This window comes from Euprymna scolopes, chromosome 11 (assembly GCF_053919585.1).
Source record: "Euprymna scolopes isolate OS-2025 chromosome 11, ASM5391958v1, whole genome shotgun sequence".
Taxonomy (NCBI): domain Eukaryota; kingdom Metazoa; phylum Mollusca; class Cephalopoda; order Sepiida; family Sepiolidae; genus Euprymna; species Euprymna scolopes.
Genome location: NC_136492.1, coordinates 146,167,587 through 146,185,881, shown reverse-complemented (window position 1 = coordinate 146,185,881; position 18,295 = coordinate 146,167,587). Strand labels below are relative to the sequence as shown.

The following is an 18,295-nucleotide window of genomic DNA, read 5'->3' as shown; positions in this document are numbered from 1 at the left end:
TGGATGGCATCACTAGTCTCATTTCTATCTGTTCCGCATCTAATTGGTCTCCTTTGCTTATTTCAAGGTAGAGAACCAGCACATCTCCATGAAGAAAGCGAGAAATAAAACTCGCTAGGTCTTGCACTTTTTGTAGCTTAGCTACTAATTGTATCCTTTTTTTATCCATACGAGCACATCACATTCTCCACTAAAAGGCGGTGTCACAATTTTTCTCAATCAGTTGTCCTGACTCTATGATCTCTTTGCCCCGAAATAGCTTGTAGTTAAAAAATATTAAATTCGACACACTGCTGCCAAAAACTCACTACTTCAAATCTCAATGCTCTGCTGTCAAAACTTAACTTCAACACTCTACAGTCAAAACTCTAGAACACTTGCTACTTTGGCATCCAAATTCAAAATCAATCCTGTCTCTGAAAAATCAGGATTTTTATATCCAACCGAAAGCATCTCGTTTGCATGTAAGAGGACAATATCACAAGCATATAAAGAGAAAAGGCGGTCATTTTTTTCTTCATTCTTTTTTTCTACACGAGATTCTACAAACAGCACACAAATAAGTTTATACAATTTTTTATGTTCTTAATTACAAAAGGGCAATTTATTTTGCCTTTGGATGCATTTTAGACCACACATGAGTCAGAATTTTGTTGTTTTATTTAATTTGATATTTGAAATTCTCAACTTCAAACATTTTTAAAAGACCTCCGATACCGGTTCTTTGTTGGTTGCTAATATGAAATACATCTGTTTCTATTGCTTTATATTTTGGGGGAGTTAGTCTGTACACAAACTTTCAGGCTTAAATAATTTCTCTATTATTATTATTTTGATTTTTTTTTTTTTTTTTTTTTTTTTTTTTTTTTTTTTTACAGCATTACATTTTCATGTGATGAAGCCATCATAACTAACACGTGATTTCTGATTGAAAGGATTTGTTGAGCTTTATGTTAGGATTTGTTGAGCTTTATGTTAGGATTTGTTGAGCTTTATGTTAGGATTTGTTGAGCTTTATGTTAGGATTTGTTGAGCTTTGTTAGGATTTGTTGAGCTTTAGGTTAGGATGACAATGAAAAAGGTTCAAGTTTTCGTACCTTTTAAATTTGAAAAGGGAAAAGCAATATGAATTCTAACATGGCAGCTAAGGAGTAGAGGCAAGTGTTTGGAATTGCTTTATGGTAATGGGTGGATTCCAGCATGAGAACTCGCCAAATAAAGAATTACGATGCTGATATAAAAATTGAAAAGGCAGACATGATATACATTACACGAGATTTTATAAAGATTACATCTCCGACATAATGGTCACGTGATGAGACGTGCAAAGAATGATCTGAAGAAACAGTCTCTCTCCTTAAACATCTTAAGAGATGGACAACAATTAAGATGAATGATGAGGAGTATTTATTTGGCCCTCTGTTGAAATCTGTATGTATATATATATGCACGGCATAATCATGAAGACACACCGGTTTTCATCAGATCACCAAAGTTAAGCAACGTTGAGCCTGGTTAGTACCAGATGGGTGATCATTTGGGAATTCTAGGTGCTGTATGTGTTCTCCGCTTATTTCGGCATTGTTTACAGTTGTATGTCGACGCAGGAGAGGTGTGGTTAGAGATTGTGCAACTCTTGCCACCAAAATTTCATGCGCAGACACCCTTACAGTGAGTATCCATAGTCTGTCAAGTCTGAAGTAAGCTACCGTGTGTGTGCGTGCGTGTGTGTATGTGTGTGTGTGTGTGTGTGCATACAGACTGAATTTTCAACTTATTTAATTTAGATTTTGTGATTAAATAACTTAAAGGAATATATAAAAATTGACAAGATGGTGTCAGATTTTCGACACTTGATATGGGCGTTTAAATATGAAACCATTCATAAAGGCATTCACATCATTTCGTGGTCATAACATTTTTTTTAATGTGCACAGATGCTACACTTTGATTCTCATGTACATAGCAATGCGTTTTCTATTATGTGCGTGACATGTATGTTTGGGTGTGGTATTTCTCTTTGCAAGCCCTCTTCTCACTTGTTGGCCATGATATCGCCCCTTACTGCTCCACCCAGAGAACATGTCTTCATCAGAACTAGGGAAGGGCAGAAGAGTGGGAAGGTTCAACCTCCCCTCGGACTATCCAGTAAGTTTATATGTTCAAGATAAGAAGAAACATTCTGTAAACTATAAGAATTTTTTTTTCCCAGTAACTTCTTCCTAGGGCTTAAAATACGAATGCTCTTCTGTGAAACGAGAGAATTAAAAACAAAATAACAGTAGTTTTTTTACATGTTTATATGATTCAGTCTTTAAATATTTTCCCTCTCTTCTCAAAATCTTCCAAAACTGAGGTAGAAAAAGGATAACTTGAGAATAGACTGTTAAATAGTTTTATTTCTACTTAAATGTCACAGGTTTAGTTGGCTTGAAGAGAAAGTACAAGTGCTATTTCTAACGTGGGAAGAGTTGCTTTATTCATCACATAACTCCAAATATAGATTCGCGGTCGTTCATCAAAACCGCCATCTTTGTTTTTCAGTTAATAATCTTCAAAAACATACAAGATTAACAAATAGTTTAAAACTCAATCTATCCTAGGTTTCTGAACTTTTGAAATGACGATTGGTTATTCGTATTTTGGATTCTTCGGACTACTGTTCTCATCTAGAGTGTTATTAGCACAACGTTTCGGAAGATGTAACTTCCGACCTTTTTCAGGTGTATATTGTTAAACGGGAATCTTTCTCTGGAACTCTAATCTACACGCAATTTCGAACTGAAAACCTTTGTAAGTAATTCACACACACACACACACACACACATATATATATATATATATATATATATATATATATATATATATATATATAGTCTGAAGTGGCTTTGAGTAAAAAAAATGTAGAAATAAAGAATGCAGTTTAAATTCCCAGAAAAAATTTAAATTTAACCCATCGCAGACTTAGCACCTACATAGTCCGACTTCTAAAAAGTTGATAATTACAAAAGAGAATTTAATTATATAAGGATGAAAAAAAAAGTGATATATAATAAGTAGAAAGATTGTACATCTAGAAAACGATAGTTTTAAGGTTTCTTAAATTCATAGAAGTTTGCAAGGACCCATGGCAGTGGATAGAGTACTTTGTAAAATTTCACTTGTAAAGTTAACCTTTTATGGAGGTTAATGATTCACAGAATACAATTACAAATTACTTGGGACTCATACAGTCATGGATGACGGAACGAGAGCATGCTACTCTCTGTGGATTAAATAAACTGTTTCATTCGAAATTCTGTTTCCTCAGAGTTCGACTGAAAGATTTCCGAGTTTGAGAATATATAACTGAAGAAAGGCGGAGAATACATCGACCGAAACGTTTTGAAAATAACACTCAAGATGAGAACAGTCGTCCAAAGAATCTAAATAATTTGATTCCGTTGCACAGATTCACAGGACGTATCTTAAAAACGATTCTTGTTTGGATTTTAAAATGTTCTCCATTTTCATTTAATTCCAATGCATTAACTTTCTTAAATGTTACAACATTCTTCATTAAGAAAGAGACTAAATATATACAAGTTGAGAGAAAGAGCCGAGGATATTTGGTCTCTTAGGAATCGAGTTCGCTGATCATATAATGAATGATCTCTGAAAGTCTTTGTGAATGAACGCTTAACAAAAGATGTTTACATTTTACCTCTTGGGAGTTGTGTGTTGTTTTGAGACACGCTTGGTAATGCTGGAAACGAAAGAGGCAAACTTTGAAGCTTGATAATAAATTGGTGTAACGAAAAATAAACGCAACCGAATTGGCTGTTATGAATTTCTTCTGACTACTCTTTTTTCTCAATTTCTTTTATTTATTTATTTTTTATTATTATAAAATGCCTTGGTTAGATTACAAACACATTCCAAATTTGCGTTCATGTCGTTAAGGGTCTTTATTCTAACCAAAGTGTGGGTAGGTTGTAATGTTGAAATCATCCTCATCCTCCGAAAGCCTGGCATAAATTCCAACCTGATAACAGCCAATGAGAAACTTATCTTTGAATGTCAGCGCGTCTGTTTAGTCTCCGTGCATTCCAGACTATTTTTTTTCTGGAAGAGGGGGGCGCCGGTCTGCAGCTTCCTCTTAATCTATCATCTCCAAATATTTTTCTCTTTCCTCTGAAACTTTTAAAAATTGTTTTATTTCTGTCCTGCACCAGGTTTTTGCTCTGATGACCCCTAGAGCACCATCAGCAGGTTTCCAATCTCCTCGTTGACGTCAACACTTATAGGATAATTCGGCACAGAAAACAGCATAAACAAAAGTAAATAAACGTCATTTAGATAGTACAGACCTTTCCTAATGTTCACTAATCTCCTCCCTGACAAGAGGACTTGAAGAGGTGGAGTCAACTTTCAAATCTTTGTCTTCAAATTTTCATATCATTGGTCCTCCTGATTCATAAATATTGTGCTAGACCACACACACGCGTCACCAACGATGTCACGGCTCTCCAATGTGGCTGGCCATGATGTTTGTGTCATGTTAAAATTTGAAATAGAACTGTTTAGTTTGTAGCGAGATTTTTTACTCCTACGCTAATATCTTCACGATGCAGTGAAATTATAATGCTATATATACTGTACATTTGCATTATCGACTACTTGGAGTGCTCACTGGTATGAAGTGTTGTGCCTTACACATACATGCAGATTTGTATTTCGTTTATTTGGACTACTGTTCTCATCTTGATTGTTATTCTCACAACGTTTCGGTTGATGTAACCTCCGATCTTGTTCAGGTCTATCTTGTCAAAATCGATGAATCTTTCTGTTGAACCTGGCAATCGTTATGGAATTCTGAACAGAACCCTTTATTTTGTGAGACCCGTAGCGTAACGGATAAAGTAGTTAATAAAGCAGCACTTTTCTGGAGGTTGACGCTTCAATCCTCAAAGCGGATGATACTAAGAATACAACTGCGAATTACAAAAAATATCTACTTTGTCATATGGTTGGTTGGTTGTTTTTGTTTTACGGCATATCAACCCATTTCGGGTTATTTAATGCCGAATCCAAAGATTTTGAAGAAAATTTTTTTGATAGCATATATTTGTTTTCAAGTCTGTTTCTATTTAACCCATAGTTGGGACCCTAACAGGTACTACCACTCTGGGGCAGAGTGGACCTGGGAGCAATGGAAATTAAAGGGAGGCTCCACACTCCCCAAAGCCCGCAAGCTGGGGCCTCACCACTGGATGTAGTTTAAGGTCATATCCAGGACCCATATGGAATGAGAGCAAATTACTCAAGTCTACTTTTTTACAAAAGATTATTATATTATGCTAATTGGAATCCATTATATATATATATAATTAAAACGTTTTTCATGACTGTAAGATGAGGTTTATAAATTTTACAAAAAACTGACAAACAATTTGCGACATAAAGGGCAAAGTTTACACTTACTATTATAAAAATTAAGCTAAAGACTGTTTAAAAACCCCTTACTTTGTAAAAATCTAATAGTTGGTCACTTATTTCTAAAAGGTTTAAGTGCCAAAAATAGGATTTGCATGATTCCGTTAATGTGTGACCTTAAAGGCAAATGTCACATAAAACATAACACAATTCAGATCATTACATTTCCAACGATCCCTCATTTGTTAAATTCTGCCCCAAAGTCACTGAGATTTGGATCTTATAAAATTGCCAAAATAGTGATATATCAATAGATGGAGATATATTATACTGGCAGCCAAATTGAATATTGAAATGATATCTTCAGTTCTATGGGACGAAACTATATGAAAATTTGAAGGCTTTTTGAAGATTATAATACTATTCTATGATTAATATTTTACGACAGTAGGTAAAAAAACTATTTTCAAACCAATAAAATATGTCCAAATTTACCTACATTTGTACATATAGTGTCCTGGCAGACCAGCTTCAGTTTTGGTGCTTTAGGATGAATTTTGCTTAGGGTTTTTTTTTTCATTGGTTGTCACCCCTATGGCCTTGCGAGACTGCTAATATATATATATATATATGGCTGAAGATTTGAACTTTTAAGAGTTGACTTGTCGCCTGAGGAGGTCTTTTAGTTATAACTAATTGACTGAAACATAGTCATGATCTTATAGCAACATTAAAAGTGTTTATTTGAATATGAATAAAAACATATTTTGCCCTATTGATTAACATTTTTATATTAGACTTAAATGCATTGGTTTTTATCTTTGAATATTCTTAACCTGGGATTATATATATATATAGTCTTGGAAGTTTTTAACCTTTAAAACTATACAAAAAAATATTTTTTATCATTCGTTAGAAAACCATCTATTCATTAAGTCATTTAATCACCTGCAATCACTGCATCAACTCGCTCTCGAATTTACTATAATACCAATAATTTATTTTTCAAGGGATCATCAGTTGTTTACCATGAAACACTGTTTCGGGGATTTAAAAACAAAACAGTATATTACATCATGGCTCCCCAGCAGTGTTGATCAAACACCACCACCCTTAATCTTAGGAAGAAGACATGTTTCAAACATTTGATCCAGTTTTCTATTCTTAATTGCAATTACTAACCTTTTCATACTATAAAAATGAATTTCTTACCTGTGCGATTCATCAATTTCCACATTTAAAATGGATACATTTTTTATTTTTTTAATTTATCAGTCTTGTATTTATAAGATTAGGATGAATCCATTTAACTACTTATCACCCCCACTATGATTAGTATTTAGTATATTTACATTCTTATTTAAAATTAGATATATAAAGGTTAAAAATATTTTTACATATATACATTTTTTTTTATTATTATTATAAATTTATTATATGCAATTATAAATACATTTTATACATTGCTAATATAGTTTTGGATTTCCTTTATTAATATAGTCTGGTTTATCTTAAACGATTCAAAAGCATAAGGATAACGAACAAATGCTTTATTTAACTGTTTTAATATTTTATTTTTATCCCCACCTTGTTTTATCATCCTTATTACTAAACTAGAAACTGGTGGTATAAAGTCTGTTAGTTTTAAAGTAACGCGAGCTATTCTCAAAAACTGACATAATGGTTCCATAAAACATAAAAACAGGGCAGGCGCTATCTTTATGGGGCATACGTACTATTTTAAAGGGAAAAGCGTTTCTTTTATCAAATATTTTATAAAGAAAAATCCCATCCTCAATTTTTATATCTAAATCCAGAAATGTAGCCTGTTGTCCTCTATATTCACAATTCAATTTTAATTCGTTTGGATATATAAGATGTTTATTTTTTTTCGAATTCATCATTATCATTTATATATATAAGGTCATCTATAAATCTCCTACATCCATGGAAGTTATGTTTTAGATATATCTGTTTTTAATAGTGATGACATATATATATACTCGAGTCTATGTAAATACAAATTTGCCCAAAATGGTGCAGGATCCAATCCCATTGGGATACCTATCGTTTGGAGTAATATTTTATTTCCTATTTGAAAATAGCATTCTTTAATAAGATAACTTACAAGTATTTTTAAAATACCTTTAGAAACACTAGTTTTGCTATTTTTATTTTTACACCAGAAAGCTTTAGAGTTTGAAAAGTCTATATATTTACCTTTTCCACCTTGAAAAGCCAAATCTACAGTATCATTTAATTCTTTTATAAGTTTTTCATGCGGAATTTTAGTATATAGCGTACTAAAATCATAAGTAGCTATAGATTTTGCTTTTATTCTGGAATTTATTTTATCTAATGTTTCTTTCACTGGTTGGGAATTATTTACTACCCATATATATATATATATATATATATATATATATATATATATATATTATTATAGTAAAAAATAATTATGACAGCCCCTTTAAGAAATTCGTTTCTTATCGTTGAGCACTTTCAGTTGAATTAAAGTCGGTCAATTTAGCTCTTATGCATAGATCATCGTATAACGATTAGATCACTGTCTGACTGACGTAAATGAACATTTAAAATTAAGATGCTTAAATTCAACGTTATTTCATGCGGTTAATGGTAGCCGAATGGATTAGGTCTCCTCTAATCGAACCAGAGATGTCTCGTGTTGCAGGGTTCAAATCGTTCGACTGGTATTAATCGTGACACTCTGCACTGAAGATTCCTGAAAGGATGAAACACTAGTGTCTGTAGGTATTTAATTATTATAGTAAAAAATAATTATATATATATGATAAAAATGCAAACAAACCTATAAAGAAAGTAAAAGTTCTAAGTGGAGCAATTAATATAAAAAAATAAAGGATGAGTATTCAAAGTTATTAGATCAATAAGGAAAAATATAACATTTCAAAGCCAAATAATTCTCATTAGAAGACGAGAAAAACAAGTTTTATATATCTAAAAAAAAAAGCTGGCTCAAGGACAATATCTTATCTATGAGAAATAGAAAGCAGGAAAGATGTTGAAAATATAGGTAGAAAGAGGATAGGAAAATGGGGACATATATAAGGGAGTAAGAAATTACATGCTGGAATATAAAAATACATATAAGCTGGGGAAACCAATATATAAAAGTATAAATAAGAAAAGTAGTCCAAACTTTAGAGGATTATCCTAGTAAAGTCCATGAAGAGTATCTGGCGAGCTAAAAAACCGTCTAGAGGATATAGAGTCCATATAAATGTGCGGTCTTGAGGTATTTTTGATTGATTGGTTGGTTGGTTTACGGCATATCAACCCTTTTCAGGTTATTTAATGCTGAATCCAAAGATTCGGAAGAAAAATTTAATAGAATATATTTGTTGTTTTCAAGTCGGTTTCTATTCAACCCATAGTTGGGATCCTAACAGGTACTCCACTCCGGGTCAGAGTGGACCTGGGAGCAATAGCAATTAAAGGGTGGCTCCACACTCCCCAAAGCCCACAAGCTGGGGCCTCACCACTGGATATAGAGGTATTTTGTAAGGTTGCAGATCAGAAAATTCAACAATCAGACATGGATATCAGTACGTGGAGTCATGTTGCTGGATTTTATGTGGAGTTTTTTGCTTTTTGTATATGATTTTTTTGTATACTGAAGGGTGAATGTCAATGGAACTCCTCAGACATACAGGTGCTCTTCCTCTATGGTGCTGGCTCTTCAAATCCCATGTTCCAACTCTTGTCAGATCATCCAGCTGTTAGAGGGAAATAATTTTTTCAAACGAGTCTGAAGACCTGGTGGTTAGACGCCACACCAAGCACATTGAATATGTAACCGACAAGTTTGTTCTTTGCCCCAATGCTGTTGTTCACGTGTCGTTTTTACGTTTTTATTGCAGCTTCTGTATTAACAATTCTATAGATATTTAATTATTATAGTAAAAAATAATTATATATATGTATTAACAATTCTTTTGCTCATTAAAATATATAATACAATGCACTAGAATCTTTTGCTGCACTAGATGATTACCTGTCCCAGGACAAGTAAAATTATTTTAACAAAAGTTTTGCACAGTTCTTACGCCATTAGGAAAATTAAAATCAAGAGATAATCATACTAAATCTTATGTCTAGAATCCTTCAACTAATGTTGATAAAAATGCATTGCATCCTTTTAATTTGGCATCTGCTGGGTAATGTCCTTTTCTCTCTGCAGCCTCTGCCTCATAGAATAGTTTTTGTCAACCTCTCTGTCTGCTCTATCGTTATTTTCATGGCAGATGCTCGACTGAGTTTCATTCTATAATTCCTCAATGTCTTTCATGATAAACACTCGACTATATACCACAACAATCAGAAATTTCCTTTACTTTCTGTCTAAATCTAAGTTTTCCTAGACGAGCTCGTCTCTGGAACACAATACCATAGAGCTGCTTCCCGACTGACTATGACATGGTCGCTTTCAAGTCCAACGTGAACAGGTTCTTGAATAACTATTTTCTAAAAATAAATTATCAAATTTCAATTATTGTACCTAAATACACCAAAGAAATTAAAATTTGGAATATTTATTAAATCAAGTCTAATACCTTTGGTTAAAATTTCAGAAAAAAATCGGAAATATCTGAATTTTTACTATTTTTTTACTATCTTTTGCATAAAATTGAATTAAGCTGAATACGAGATGCTTTCAATAAGCTTTTTAGACGTTTTTCATATGGATACTTTTATTAATAGCACACACATGAAACTTTAGTCCCCTTCGAATTAATCTCTTCTGGTTATAATGAACTTGTACTGTCAAAACAACTTCTGGAGGACTCCATGAAAGTCGTCTTGTGTGAGCGTGTCAATGACCCTCGTTACAGCCTCTTTCATCTCCTCAATTGTTTCATAACAACCTCTACGGTTTTCCTTGACTTTAGAGAATAAACCAACGTCACAGGGATCAAGATATGAACTATAGGGAGGGTATGGAACTATTTTGATGCCCATCTTGGTCAAAAAATCTGTAACACAGATGGAGCACCCTTCGGACAAACTTCACGCAAATCTTCCAGATTTTCAATACAGTTTCCACACTGACATCAAATTGTGCACTTATTGTCTTTACAGATACACGACGGTCTGGCGTCATGACTCTTCCCACAACTCTTATCAGCCCTCACAGACTCTTGCCTTCCTTAAATCTCTTATGGCACTCAAAAACTTATGCAAGATGGTGCAAAAGCAGTCTGAAGCATTTTTCCAAAGTTTAAAAACGAATTTGATTACATATCATTCTTTTAAATTTGATTACATATCATTCTTTTAAATTTGATTACATATCATTCTTTTAAATTTGATTGCATATCATTCTTTTAAATTTGATTACATATCATTCTTTTAAATTTGATTACATATCATTCTTTTAAATTTGATTACATATCATTCTTTTAAATTTGATTACATATCATTCTTTTAAATTTGATTACATATCATTCTTTTAAATTTGATTACATATCATTCTTTTAAATTTGATTACATATCATTCTTTTAAATTTGATTACATATCATTCTTTTAAATTTGATTACATATCATTCTTTTAAATTTGATTACATATCATTCTTTTAAATTTGATTACATATCATTCTTTTAAATTTGATTACATATCATTCTTTTAAATTTGATTACATATCATTCTTTTAAATTTGATTACATATCATTCTTTTAAATTTGATTACATATCATTCTTTTAAATTTGATTACATATCATTCTTTTAAAGTATACTTACGTCCAGATTACATTTTTGAAATTCACTAGCTGTCACAATCAAGCTTTAGTAGGGTGTATTCCAATTCCTGTTATAGCTGTTAATTTGAACCTGAAATCATAAAAATTGGCCAGTCATATGATAACTTTAAATGCCTGTAGAAAAAAAGTCTGGAAACTTATTGAAGGCACCTCGTATTTCCCACATTACTACCCTTTACATCTAGCAGATGTGTTTAAAAATTTATAATGATCAATAAATTAATTAGAACCCTGTATATACAAATGCATAAAAAATAAACATACCTGACTTTATAAAGATGTATATGCATATTGCTTTTTCAAATAAAGAGCATACACAATTATAGTTGTTTACAACTGTTTCAAGGCAGTATTTATTTTTAATCATACAATGAATCCCAATTATTTTTATTCTCTAAAAACAATTTTCGAAAGTGCCAAGTAAAAACATGATATAATTCGCAGATAACCTATTTCATCATCCCGTGTCTTTTTGGTATTGCCAGATGAGCAATCTGAGATGCAAAACAACTGATTAGTTAGCAATCGTAACGTCTTATTTGTACACTATAACCTTTGTTTTAAAAGAAAAAAATGATATACGTCTCTACTTGCATTATCGACTTCTGAGAGTGCTCAATTTTTTTATGAACGACTTTCGCTAAATGGCAGCTGTTATCTCATTATTAAACAGATTAAATGTTTGCTTCCTTTTTAAATTGTTTCCCTTAAGTAACTGTTATTCATACCTTTAGACATATATCGAGTATGGCACAGTTCACATGGTTAACAAACCAAAATAATTGAGTTTTTGTTTTTTTACGAACTGTTTATTTTAAGGAACTAATGTTCCTATCAGAATAAATCAGTTTTTTTGAAAGTCATCTTTTTTCTTGTATTATGCTCGACATTCCACTGAGTAAAAAGTTTTTTGTTTTGTTTTTTAAACGGTTTGTTTGCATATTTGTATGTTGGGTGTGGTTCATTTACTGTCAACTGAATAGCTACCAGTTAGTTGATTCTTTTTCTTAGGAAGCCATAAATTCGGATTCTTTTGTGTGTGTTTTTTTTTACACCTATGATTGATGCAACACGTGTCACCTCAATTTGCTGCATCCAATGGACGAAAGTTAAAACCGATTCGTTCTTTAATGTGGGTGAATATTCAGATCATCCAAAAAGAGACAATGAAAAAGCTGTCTCCTCACCATCATTTCTGCACAAACGAGATCTCCTCAGGCTACAAGCAATATTTCTATCCTCCCTTTGAAAAGAATTAACGCCCGGAAGTATAGCCTTCTGATACAAAACATATACTACACTTTGATTCCAACATAAAGGTCAAAGGTGAACATGTAATGTTTGGTACATTTCCAATAAAAATGTGGACATCCTATTTACCTTTAACAGCCTTTTAATTCTTGCTTTGCTTATTTTTTCCTTTAGTCCTCACATTCCAAAAGTAGTGTTTCTGACGAAAGGGAAGAATTGCTCTTTTCTGGTTAGAGTTTATCCATATTACATTTATAGTTGACTAGTTTAGGACCTTGAATTAATATTTTGTTAATTCCTTACATAAAGTGGTATTATGCCTCGTCTGAAGCGATTTTCATATTTTTTAAAATGAATAAATTGCATTTTATCCAGGCTCAAAATGTAGCAGCTGTTCTGTCTTCACTTCTAAGAGGAACTAAATCCTATTTAACAATGTCAATTTTCATAGGTAATTTTTGTATGAACGCAATTGTGACATTCATAAATGGCCACATCCGATATTAAAATCGAATTTGTGTCACGCTCAGCCCTCGTGAGGAGATAAATAAAAAAAAATTGTTAATTATTTTTCTTTTTTTTTTCTGAAAGAAGCTTAAATTTTATTCAAAACTGTTCACCCATGATTGATATGTTGTTTTTCAGGATGCTGCTGCAAGTTTAGACTTGAACAGAGATGACCTCGATCCCATGCCTGATACGAGAAACCCCAATAATGGGTAAAAAAAATGTTCATCTTTCTTTGTTTCGAGTCTTTAAGGACCGTTTTGTTGCTTAGTCAGTTAATATTGCTAGTTTCTAAGCCATGATGTGTGTGTGGTTGTGAGTTTCTTATTGCTGGAGAGCTCATTCCTTTTTAATTTAAAATTTTTTTTTGGGGGGGATGAAACATGGGATGTTGGTTTTAGCAGTGATTTTGATGATTCTGGGTCGGAGTTACATGCTAAAATTTTCAGGATTTCATGTTTTTTTATGGTTTCCATCCATGGTGCAAGTTACAATAAAATCTGAGGACATGCGTGTCAAACTCCTAAATTTCTGAATGATTTGATATAGAATTAATCATACATATGTGTGTGTGCCTGGCTTGAGGTACTTGCTTGTCTAGCCGCACTGATGAACTGTGATACAGCGAAACAGTACTGTATGTGGATGATTATAATGCTCCCTATCTTGGGTGTAGCATATTGGAAAGTGATATACAAACTGGCGTTAGCGTATTAAACAATGGTCTTTGTGCAAACAAATTGAGCTTAGGCGTTTGGACAATGTCAAAACATTGTTAATTCACTATCCAGCATAGCGGCAGCCAAATAGCATAATGGTTAGAAGTGCCGACTGTTGTGTGGGCGGTCGAATTTCGACCCTGGCTTGTAGTTGCTTGTCTAGCCGCCGTACTGATTAGCTGTGATACAACAAAGCAGTACTGTATATGGATGACTATATATATATATATATATATATATATATATATATATATATATATATATATATATGCATGCATGTATAATGCTTAGTGCCGTTTCCAATATATTGTGACAAGAGCATGTAACAAAGAATATTTTATGTTTGCCTTTGACATCTACAGTTGTTTAATCTCAACATTTCGTGTTGGTCGGATCTGTATTTTGACAACTGAATCCCTGGAAAAGTGCTTCAGTTGTCCCCCACAGATTAAGCAACAAGTTGTGAAGCCTCATATTACGTACAATTAATTGCCTGGAGAAGAACATTCTGGAGATTAGAACTTCTTGGATTGAGTGAGTGAGAATCGGTATACACGATCTTAATGCTTCGCCATCAATTGATGGATGACCCAAGACTATGACTATATAATTTCAAAGAAGACTATGCAATAGTTTGATCAGTTATCAAAAACACTGTAATCTTCAGTGGAGTTTGCCAATTATGTTTGATATTTTTAGTCGTTCCCTGAATCCACAGATATCACTTGATTTATGAACTAATATATAGTCTTCTTTGAAATGAAAATATACATTCTTACTCTGATCGATTCGGGCGGAATAAAAATAGGAGGCATTACTTTCGGAACTTCCTTTTTCTCTCTCATATATATATATATATATATATATATATATATATATATATATATATATATGCATACATACATATATATATTGTGTAGGCAGCATTTTCTCATTTAGACAAATATTATTGAATAGCACGGAATTATTCTGTTTTATAATTTTCTTTTTCATCTTCTCCAATCTCCGAATAGTCCTTTTTGTGTTTTTCTCGAAATTGTATATGTTGGACCCATAATCGCGAGCACTTTCGACAGAAGTACTTCTATCATCCTCAGGCATATTGTAGAAATAAATGTAGGGATTGTTTTTTAATTTACTTATATTCTTTTTTCCTAGTCACGTGGTAATTTGTTACAAGTTAAGTGGGCGGACATTTTTTTTCCTATTATTTATTTGAGGCTTCTTTGTTTTAATGTACAATGCTTCGAGTATTCTTAGCCTATTTACATTGCAATACTCTTGTATTTTCTACCATAATTCTTCGAAATTCCGAATGTTGGCAGCCATGTCCCTTCAAATGTTGTGATATGGAGTTAGTCAGAAGTGGAGAGTTAATCTTCGCGATAATGTAACAAATTACCACGTGACTAGGAAAAAAAAAATATAAGTAAATTAAAAACAATCTCTACATTTATTTCTACAATATGCCTGAGGATGATAGAAGTACTTCTGTCGAAAGCGCTCGCGATTATGGATCCAACATATACAATTTCGAGAAAAACACAAAAAGAATTATTCGGAGATTGAAGAAGATAAAAAAGAAAATTGTAAAACGGAATAATTCCGTGCTATTCAATAATATTTGTCTCTCTCTCTCTCTCTCTCTCTCTATATATATATATATATATATATATATATATATATATATATATATATATATATATATACGTGTGTGTGTGTGTATATGAAGAGTGGACGACTACTTGAAATATTGAAATTTTGATAACATCTACAATTTTACATGCTTTTACATGTGCCATGTTTTTTATTTTCTATTTTTCAAATGTGAAGAAAATTATAACTTGGATTCTGTGGACTACTGTTTTCATCTTGAGTGTCATTTTCACAATGTTTAGGTCAATGTAACCCCCCGAACTTCTTCAGGTGCATCTTGTTGAACTCTAGAATGTTTTATACTGAAACTGTCCACGAGGACCCATTGCGCAGTGGTTAGAGTACTTGGAAAAATTAATTGTAAAAATGACCTTCTCTTGAAGGTTTATGGTTCAAGTCTTAGTCGGCAACCTCTTCCCAGTCATAGCTGATGGAACAAAAGCATACTACCACCATGAAGTAAATAAATGGTTCCATTCGAAATTCCGTCTAAATTCCCGAGTTCAAAAAGAACATTTCCAAATTTAACAAGATACACATGAAGATGGTCGGAGGTTACATCAACCGAAACGTTAAAATGGTACTCAAGAACAGTAGTCTGAAGAATTTAAGTTATACGAATAACCAATTCTCATCTCAGAAATTCAGAAACAGCAAAGAAATTTATTATTTTGAGCTGAAGCACACGTAAATTTAAGCAGTCTTTCTTTATCTAAGCATATTCGTTAAATATTATTGACAATGTTTTTGTAATTTCATAGTTTCTTAAAACTTTTGGAGGGGGCTGATAAAATAACAAACATCAAATTTATTCAAATATTTGAAGTGTTAATCATCTTTGCAGATCATAGTAACATTTTGCCATAGAATTGCGAATTCATCCCTTATCTATTTAAAAATATTGTAATAAAATGCAGTGTCGGCATTAACTGGTACCACATCAAATAGTTGTAAAAAGTCAAGGAGGATGGAAAAATTGAGGAGAGAAAGCACTAACAAGACCTCCACTGGATGAGTGTGAAAACCTTGGAGAGGCTTGTTGCTATCTAAATTCCAGTAAAAACCAATGGTTGTTGCCAGTGAGAAGTGAAAGTCAAAGTGGCTGTTGCAATAATACAACTTTATTTGTAAAGGTTATTGAAAGAGGTGAAGCATACTTGAAATCCAAGGGAATTTGTTGTCACTCAGACTCCATGGAACCCCACAATCTGAGTACTTTGAAGAAAATATACCCAATGGTATACCATATATCGTCAAATATTATGGATTATACAACAAACATAGCTGACATGAAATAATGGACATTTTTTTTATTTTTTTTTATTAAAAAACTTAATAAAGTTCTTTTTTGTCTTTTTTTAAACTCTGATTCAAAAAAAAAAAACTTATTTCCACTGGTCAGTTCATAAATCCAAGACAAATTGACAGTGATGGCATTCAAAATGTAAAAATTTCTCTTCCAAGGAATTTCTAACAGTAAGCCCTCCTAATTTTTTAACTCTAAAACCAAAACGTGGAAAAGCTACGAAAACGGAAGTAGCCCAATTAAAACGAGCAACCTTTTGTGCTTCAGTCTTTATTTTTCTGCATAGTCACTATCATTCTCAATTCACTTTTGTCAGCCTCTTTTGATAGCTCGGTTGTAAAGGTTAGTCACTCACATCTCTGTCGCCAATGGCAAGGGCTGACTGTGTGTGTGTGTAGTGTCAGTGTGGTGTGGGTGGTGTGGGGTGGGTGTGTGTGGTGGGTGTGGGTGTGTGTGGGAGGGTGTGTTTGAGGTGGGTGTGTGTGTTGTGGGTGTGGGTGTGGGTGTGTGGTGTGGTGAGTGTGAGTGTGAGGGAGAGTGTGGGTGTGAGTGTGTGTGTGGGGTGTGTGGTGTGAGGTGTGGGTAGGGTGTGTGAGGTGTGTGGGTGTTTGTGGTGGGTGAGTGTGTGAGTGTGTGTGTGGGTGGGAGTTAGTGTGTGTGAGTGTGGGTGGGTGTGTGTGGAGTGTTGTGAGGGTGTGTGAGTGTGTGTGAGAGGGTGGGTGTGTGTGTTTGTGTGTGGGTGGTGTTTGTGTGTGTGAGTGTGTGTGGGTGGGTGTGTGTGTGTGTGTGGTGTGGGAGGTGTGAGTGTGTGGGGTGTGTGTGGGTGGGTGTGTGTGTGTGTGTGTGAGTGAGTGGGTGTGTGTGGTGGTGGGGTGTGTGTGGGTGGGTGTGAGTGTGGTTGGGTGTGAGATGTTGTGTGTGAGAGGGTGTGGTTGGGAGGGTGGGTGTGTGGGTGTGTGTGGGTGGGTGTGGGGGTGGTGTGTGGGTGTGTGTGGGTGGGGTGGGTGAGAGAGGTGTGTGGTGAGAGTGAGTGTGTGTGGGTGAGGTGTGTGGGTGTGTGTGGGTGGTAGTGTGTGTGTGTTTGTGGAGTGTGTTTGTGTGTGAGTGTGTGTGGGGAGTGTGTGTGTGTGAGTGGGTGTGTGTGTGTGTGTGGGTGTGTGTGTGTGTGGTGTGTGTTGTGAGTGTGTGTGGGTGTTGTGGTGTGGTGTGTGTGGGTCGTAGGGTGTGTGAGGGTGGGGGTGTGGGGTGGGTGTGTGTGTGTGTGAGTGGTGTGTGTGGTGGTGGGTGTGTGGAGTGTGTGGTGGGTGTGTGGTGTGGATTGTGTGGGTGTGTGTGTGTGTTGGGTGTCGTGTGTGTGTGTGGGTTGTGTGTGAGTGTGAGGGTGTGTGTGTGTGTGGGTGTGTGAGGTGTGTGTGTGGGTGTGAGTGTGTGTGGGTAGTGTGTGTGGGTGTGGTGTGTGTGTGTGGTGTGTGTGTGTGGGTGTGAGTAGTGTGTGTGTGGGTGTGTGTGTGTGTGAGGGGTGTTTGTGTGTGTGGGTGGTGTGTGTGTGTGTGGGTGTGTGTGTGTGTGGTGTGTGTGTGTGTGGGTGTGTGTGCTGAGGTGTGGGTGTGTGGTGTGTGTGGGTGTGTGTGTGTGTGGGT

General features: G+C 34.3%; 1 protein-coding gene across 1 annotated transcript in view; it reads left to right on the top strand.

Moving 5' to 3' along the window:
* The window catches only part of LOC145288101 (neuroendocrine convertase 2-like), a 415,880-nt gene that overhangs the window by 323,835 nt on the left and 73,750 nt on the right, over window positions 1-18,295 (top strand). Inside the window, exon 6 of the mRNA XM_080136159.1 lies at window positions 13,113-13,186. Coding sequence (XP_079992285.1) covers window positions 13,113-13,186 — 74 coding nt within the window. The remainder of the gene's footprint in view (window positions 1-13,112; window positions 13,187-18,295) is intronic.